The following is a 7,808-nucleotide window of genomic DNA, read 5'->3' as shown; positions in this document are numbered from 1 at the left end:
ATAATATTGAGATTCCTTTTGTTTCTAAAACGTATCATGATCTTATCATAACATTTATTTACAGTCGTGCGTTTGTCTGCCCTCTAGTGGTCACAATTAGTAACTAAAAGTGAACTCAGCCGATCAAAGTTAGACATAACATTGTTATCACTTCCGGTTACGGCGTTAAAAATACAACGTTTACAGGCTAATGTAGTTACACATTTGACAACATGAGGGCCCTGTATAAACATTTACAGTTTCGTGAACTCTTTCTTTTAAAAAAAACCTTAACTCTAGTGCCAAGCTTAACTATTTCAAATGACAAACTTTTTCATTTAACTTATTAAATAAATAAAAATAAATCAGAGCTCTGCTGCATTACCAAGTCACAGCTTTACCGACTTGTGTCTCTGATTTTACTTTCATTTATATTAAAAGTAAAGTATCATAATTGTAGTGGTACTTAACAAAAATAATAGATACATACTCTAGCTTTATTTTGTATGTACACAGCCAAACAATACCATGAAAGATACAAAAAAACAAAACGAAAATAAGTATATATATTCAAAGAAGTTTGTCAATGATGTGCTTCAAAGTAAACAAACTTGTCCTATTACACCTGAATGCAGCATGACACAGGGGATTCTGATTGGACTGCTGTGTCTCAGAAAAACAGGTTACGCCATATTGTCAGAATCCGAAGAAAGCCTTTCACTTCTGCAAAAATGACAACATAGTACGTGTCATGTTATCTTAAAAACATTTTGATTCTGTATGTGATACAAAGCTCGTTTCTACTATAATTGGTAGTTTAGTGTTAGACGCTAACAGATGATTTAACTGGCGTGGTTAGCTAGCTAGCATAGCACTATTAATGTAGTGAGTGCTGCCGCTCCGTGGCGTCCCTTCTCATATACCTGTCTCCACTCATGTCTCTTTTCACAGGCTGATTTGATCATCTGTAGACAGCTAAGATGGCGCACATTGGGGCAATGGAAAGTGCACCCTTGGATGATGGCTCTGCCCAGCAGGGGTCTAGTATTTGCATGCGAAGTCGACCATGCTCGAGCGAGAGAGACGGCCAGGTGCGGGCTGTCAAAGCCGCTCTCCAGTCCAGGCTGGGGCCCTACGAGCCCGTGCTGACCTACCTACAGTCCGTCCTAGTGTGGGAGAGACCCTTACAGTGTGTGCTTATCTACACGGTGGTCAACGTGGTGTTCTGGTAAGTTTTCAGCTCAAACTTTGTACATTTTGTAGTTCTGTTTCTGTTTTGGCAACCTACATCCAGACAATACAGACAGTGTGTGCTGGTTGTTGGGTGAGAGCCAGTGACCTCAAGCAGATGGTGATTCTACACAATTCAATGTTCACCTGTCAATTCAAAAGAGGGCAGATGGCTGGCTAGTGGCACTATTTATAGACACACTCAGAATCAGATGTAATGGCCGTTTGAATCAGCTCTCTGTGCACATACAAAGAGATAGACTTATATGTTGTTGCTTTCAAAGTGCATACACAGAAAAGACATGCGCGCGCCAAATGCACAATGGTTCAATTAGTGTTAATGCTGTAAGGGGAATCTGTCATCAATCATCTGATCAATTAACATGTAAAGCAACAGGGGGTATTGCACCTTACTTTAAAACATTGCAGCACATCATTGATGATGGTTGTGTATGGTTAATGCACTAAAAACATTTCCACCTTATCTCTCATGTGGCTCCTGGACAAACGGTTTTCTTCCTCTTGATAACAGCGTGGTGCCATTGTGGATTATCTACTTTACCATTTCCATTGAAGCCGTACATCTTAGAAGTATTAAGCCCATGTCCGTGAATAGCAGTTTCTGTTTTACCAATAATATTTTTTCCTCCTTAAAGTCCTAGATAATGTATTTAAATGTCTGTTTTTTTCCATCCGAACCCAAAGATATCTGGTTTAATATGAAATAAATAAGACACTAAGTAAGAACTATTTTTATTTGGGCTGAAATGAAATATGTAAATAGTTGGCGTTTGTTTTCTCTCGCTTAATCTGTTGGTGGAACATCAAGAACCAAGTACAGTAGAAACCAAAAGGAGAGCGTAAAGGATATATTTCGGCTAAATGAAGTGAAATTGATACTGCTGTATGGTGAGAACCACTGACCTGGGAAACTAGGCTGGCTTGTGGAGCTCAGGCATTCAGACATTATTAGATTAGACTTGGAGGCATGTCTCCCTTTTACTTGTGCTTCAAAACACTCAGTGTTGCTGGCAAAGATATACACTAATGATCTGCATGAAGCAACTGACAATGGCAAGTCACATGGAGACGAGGAGGAGATACAGGCAACCATTCTGACTGGAGGTCTGGTTTAACCTTCTTAGAGCACCAAGGGGGAAATGGATATAGCTTACAAAATAATACAATGAAATTGAACCATACAATAAAATGTATCTTCAAACAATGTTGAAGCGTTGTTTTGACACTTTTTTGCAATAATTTGCAAGTTGATATATTGTTATGTGCGTACCAGGGATTGGTTTACTGATACATTTGCATTTTATGTTTTTCCCCAACTAGCTGCTTATTGCAGTATTACCCCAAATACCAACACCCCACATTCTGCCAACACATTCTTTGTTAGGTTAATCTGTAAACGGTGTTGTGGTCAACAAACATTCAGGTTCTCTGAAACGAGTGCATCACTTGGAACACTTGACTTTAAACTTCACCACTTTCACTTTTTTTAGTTCTGAATAAACATCATTACTTTCATAAATTCTGTACTAAGTGATTGAATCTGTGACACTGTTTTGGTAAACTTTGTTTATTATTTACTCATTAAAGGTGTATTTTGCTCATGTATTTGCTTTGTTTTATTGCCCTCCAGGTTCTTCGCCCTGACCTCGCTGCGCCTGCTGTTCCTGCTGGCTTTTGGTCTGGCTCTGATTGTCACTGTTGATACCTGGAGAAATCAAATCTGGCCAGAGATTAGAGGTGTGCTACATGTGACTTTGTATATATTTCTAACAGACTGCTTCTTCCTTTCCCCAGATTGTAACAAGGGTACTTTGTCAGAAAGATGTGCCGTTTATTGACAGCCATACATTCTGGACTTTGCAAGTGATTTATATTACATCTGTAACAGTTAATCTCTCAAACCTGTTGTTGAATTAGAAAGAATTAGAAAGAATTTGTAACTGATATGATAGCTTTTTATTTATTGTATGCTCAGTATGTTTCTGAAAGTGATGAATGTTCTCTCTCTCCACAGTCAGAAACCTGGAAGAACCAGAAAATGAGAGGTGTGTTAATACAGCAGCAAGTATTCCAACTATAATAACAACAACAACAACAATAGTATAAATAGAAAGCCTGGGGTGTTTCCTCACCATTTCCTCTCTTTGTCCAGCTGGGGTCTGGTGCAGCCTGGCGTCCTCAGCGTGCCTGAACTGTGCCACCACATCGCTGAGGCCTGGGTCAGTGGAGCCGTCTTCACATCCAGTGTGGTGCAGTTCAAACAACTTTACCCCGGCAAGGTGAGGGACACCTACAATTTGGAAAAAGTCTCTTTTTAGATCCCTATTTTATTTTATTGCTAAGAATTATATTTGGCAGGTCACAAAAACAGTTGAATGTTAATTATAAAACATTGACTCTTACAGGACCTTCTATAACTCTAACACATTTCAAAATAAACGTTTTCCTGCACATCCACACTTTTTTTTAAAGCATGTTTCAATTTCATGTGAGAACATAATCAAAACAATAACAAAATGGTGTATGTGTGACTGTGATGTTAATCTGTGTGCGACTAAACCATCATGCAGTGTGTACATTTGGCCAGCAAAACAAATGGAAATATGGCACTGATTATAAATATACTGTAGTTGAAGGTCATCAAATATACAGTATATCACAGCATGTGGAAACCGCCTTTTTAAATAGTGTAATTTGTCCGTCACAATTTAATCATCATGCCAAATCAAAATCCTAAGTATTGCCAATTAATTCAGGGAGAAAATCTGACTTGTTTTCTTATCTGAGTTTTTTTCAGTCTGTAATGTTTCTGCTCTCCTATTTGAGTTGTCAGCTGTGTATAACTGCACCATAGTCAGCATGGATTGTAGGAGCTGACTTAATCTCCTGTGTGTGGTTGCTCTGTGTCAGTTCTGCCTCCTGACCTGTGGCGTGTTCACCTGCCTGGCTGGGGTTGGACGCTACATTCCTGGATTAGTGCTCTCCTACTCTGCCTGTGAGTCCCTGCAGTTTATCAGTCCTTACTACAGATCCAGGCTCCTTCACTAAGGCAGGGAAACTGGCCTAACTCGTCCTATTAAAAATACATGGGGGGGTGAAACCTGATCAGTTGGGTCCCGGTTACACAGCCTATCCTGTGAGGTGATTAAATCCAGGATGAGGCACACAAGGAAGGAAGGAAGGAAGTAGTGAGGGAGGGAGGGAGGGAGGGAAAGGGAGCCTAACAGAAAGCTAAGGAGGTCAGCCTGAGACTGGGCTCATCTCCCAACCTCCACCCAGTGTAGGCTGCAGATCCTGGGAGGGCGGCCAAGACTTCTGCTCTGACGCAGAAGAAGGGTTAGCCCAAAAGTAGCAGCCCAAAAGTAGTTCCCGGTAGAAGTTCACATTACAGTTTGGTAATAACATATTGAGTCATGCCTCTGTATGTTTGTGTGGATCTAATATTATCTTAACATTTAAAAAAAGATGCATGTAGTTGGGTATTTTGCAGGCCGGCTAATTTATGGTTATTACACAGAAACCCCTAAGTGGTTGTTTTGGGGTAACGAGTCACAGCGTTAAACATAATTTAATTCGGAACATAAGTAGGGATCAAGTTCAACATTATAATATGGTTATTAGCAATTTGACTTCAGAGACTTTCATGTCATTTTGATCATATTCTCTGATAGTGGCTTAAAATATTGTGAAAAACGTATATTGCCTTATTATCATCAGGTTATAACCCTATTAATGTAATCATATTAACATCGTGTTTTATCCAATTATTGCCGTGATATATATATATTTTTAAAGAAGGTTACCGATACCATTATTACATTAGTTTTATGTAAGAGTTTTGCCTTGTTGTTAAATATACAAGTTTCCACATTGTTACTGGTTGTTTCTGGCCCCATTTGACTCTGTTAAATACATTTCGGTCTTATGTTGCCCACATATACCCATTGTTATTACCAAGCAATTACGTGGCATTACCTATTTATGATGTCTTTATTATCAAACTATTCCCTCCTTCTCTATAATGACTAGTTTTCTCTTCCTCTCCTGCAGTATGGGCTTCTCTCCTCGCTCCTCTGGGAGCCTATTACAGGATTTTTCAGCATGTGTGTGTGAAGCTGGATCCGGTCCTGCAGCGACTGGACTTCAGTGTTTGTGGGTTCATGATGTCCAAGCCTATTGATAATCAGTGTAAGTAGTAAAACACCTTTTATTTAATGTCTGCTACTTTTTATACTTAAAACCTTCAAAGCCCAAGTTGAAAATAAACAAATGGATATCACATGATAACAGTACTGTTCTTCTGGGGGTCATAGTTTGTTTGAATAACATTTCTATGAGGTTCTTGTTGCTGAAATGACTTACATATTAATAATGTGTGACTGGCCTCTGGTGGTATCAAACCAAGTGATGTTGTTTGCACTTAACTCACAGATCACATGCACTGTTAGTGACTGTCAATGTTAAAATGTTGCCTTTGTGTTTCCATTTGTCTGCAGTCCTGCGGAGGCCTCTCCGTGGCCCTTCAGGGGAAGACAGTGACAGCGAGGAGGAGTTGGCTGCTTTCTGCCCAACGGTAAGTCTGTTTGAATCCAAACGTCTCTAAATATTTAAATGACTGACAAATCTGAAGATTTTTGTAAAATAAACCTGGGAAAGTAATTTTTACATTTTTTTTTCTTTAATGTATTTTGTGGATTCCTTATTAACTCTTCAACTTGTAAATAAGATTTGTCTCTATCTCACAACTTACACTAAAATGTGTCATGCTTTGTTAGAGAAGGTAAGAGACAACATAGTCTCTAATAGCTGAAACAGCATAATGTAGAAGTGTTCCCACGTTCACACGCAGTCTGTCTTCTGTAAAGTATGCTTGTTCTAATTATAAAAATAGCTTGAGCCACTTCTTGCTTTGGTTAGAAAGTTCACATCATGTGCTATGTCTCTCATGTGTCATTGTGTGGTAACACCTGCAAGAGATGAGAGAATAGGGGTAGTTTACAACACTTTTTATAGCACAACCTAAGAGTTAATTAAAACATTTAGCATATATTTAAAAAATACAACACATGTTCAACATTTTTATTCTGTTTTCTCTCGTAGTTTGATGATGCTATTGTTGCAAAAGAACTGGCGATGACTGATTCTGAGCACTCCGATGCTGAGATGTCCTACACTGATAATGGGACCTTTAACCTATCTCGTGGGCAGACCCCACTCACAGAGGGCTCTGAGGGTAAGTGCTGCGATTCTCCTCTTCCTTTATTTGTTTTGGGTTGTTCTTGTCCCTCACCGTGTCCCTGTCTGTGTTCTGGTCAGATTTTGACAGGCACAGTGATGCTGAGGAGTCCTTTGCTCAGGACCTCCAAGACTTCCCCTCCATAAACCCTGACGCCACTCTGATGGACGACGACGAGGACACGAGCATCGGTCTACCCAGCCTGGCCATGTCTGGGCTGGCTAGTTACCGCGCCTCAGTGATGGACGCCCATCTGGACTCTGATCAGGAGGATCTGGATGAAGAGCTTTCTCTCAGCGGCCTGCCGCCTGCGTCAGATTTCGCCGGGGAATTGGCCGGAGTCATCGCCAGCAACATGATCCAGGCAGCTCTGGCCGGGGCGCTGCAACCTCGGCCCCCTGCCCCCCGCCGCAGAGAAGGCCCTCCACGGGCTGGAGCCCGTCGGAGCTACCGTAAGCAGTCTAGCTCTGAGCTTGACACAGACTTGGACGGAGAGGACTTTGAAATGCTGGATCAGTCTGAACTGAACCAGATGGACCCCCTCGCAGGAGGAGGGGGTAGTAGACGGGGGGAGAGCCAGGGGTCTAACTTCTTGTCTAACTTTCTGGGTAAACCACAGTAGTGTGTGTGTGTGTGTGTGTGTGTGTGTGTGTGTGTGTGTGTGTGTGTGTGTGTGTGTGTGTGTGTGTGTGTGTGTGTGTGTGTGTGTGTGTGTGTGTGTGTGTTTTGTGTGTGTGTGCGCGCGTGTGTTTGTGTGTGTGTGTGTGTGTGTGTGTGTGAACTTGCTGTGAGTGTGTGTGTGTGTGAACTTGCTGTGAGTGTGTGTGTGTGTGAACTTGCTGTGAGTGAGAGAGGATTTAAGGTTCCAGCAGCCCTGCTTCTGATTAGCATCAGTTAACACTGTGAAGAACCTGATTCCTATTTGTATCTTCTCTAACTCTGTTCTCCTGTACTTTCAAACCCTGATCATCCAGAAAATATTTTCTTTGTAGGCTGAGCAATAGCAATGGCCACAACAAACCTAAACCCCATTCGAACATTAAACAAACCAGCATTATTGAGGCTTGTTGCAGAATTGTGATTAGCAGCACCTTGTCTATAATGTCTGTAAATACAGAACAACAGTGCCCATAACATCTTACAGGGCTATTCAACATGGGACCAAACATGACCTTCCTGTTGGTTAGGCTGAGCCATGTTACTATGATAATGACATTATTGTACAGCAATACATGTTCAAGTTGTTTTGTCATTTGTGAAAGATAAATTAACCCCTCATTGGCTTTCATCAAATGTGACAAAGGAACAGCAGTTCATGTTGATGTTAGTGCTCTGCTGTCCT

The 7,808-nt window shown here is 40.9% G+C and overlaps 1 protein-coding gene across 1 annotated transcript; it reads left to right on the top strand.

Moving 5' to 3' along the window:
- The first annotated feature begins 650 nt into the window (after positions 1-650).
- Positions 651-7,158, top strand: retreg3 (reticulophagy regulator family member 3). Its single transcript, XM_010770488.1, has 10 exons — positions 651-721; positions 931-1,207; positions 2,861-2,967; positions 3,245-3,275; positions 3,383-3,509; positions 4,141-4,225; positions 5,281-5,418; positions 5,727-5,803; positions 6,331-6,463; positions 6,547-7,158. The coding sequence occupies exons 2-10, from the start codon at positions 960-962 to the stop codon at positions 7,086-7,088; spliced, it is 1,488 nt and encodes a 495-aa protein (XP_010768790.1). The 5' UTR covers positions 651-721; positions 931-959; the 3' UTR covers positions 7,089-7,158.
- The last annotated feature ends 650 nt before the right edge of the window (positions 7,159-7,808 follow it).

This window comes from Notothenia coriiceps, unplaced genomic scaffold (assembly GCF_000735185.1).
Source record: "Notothenia coriiceps isolate Sejong01 unplaced genomic scaffold, NC01 NC01_scaffold00008958, whole genome shotgun sequence".
NCBI lineage: Eukaryota > Metazoa > Chordata > Actinopteri > Perciformes > Nototheniidae > Notothenia > Notothenia coriiceps.
The sequence above is the reverse complement of the archived record's forward strand: the minus strand, read 5'-3'. Positions and strand labels throughout refer to the sequence as shown.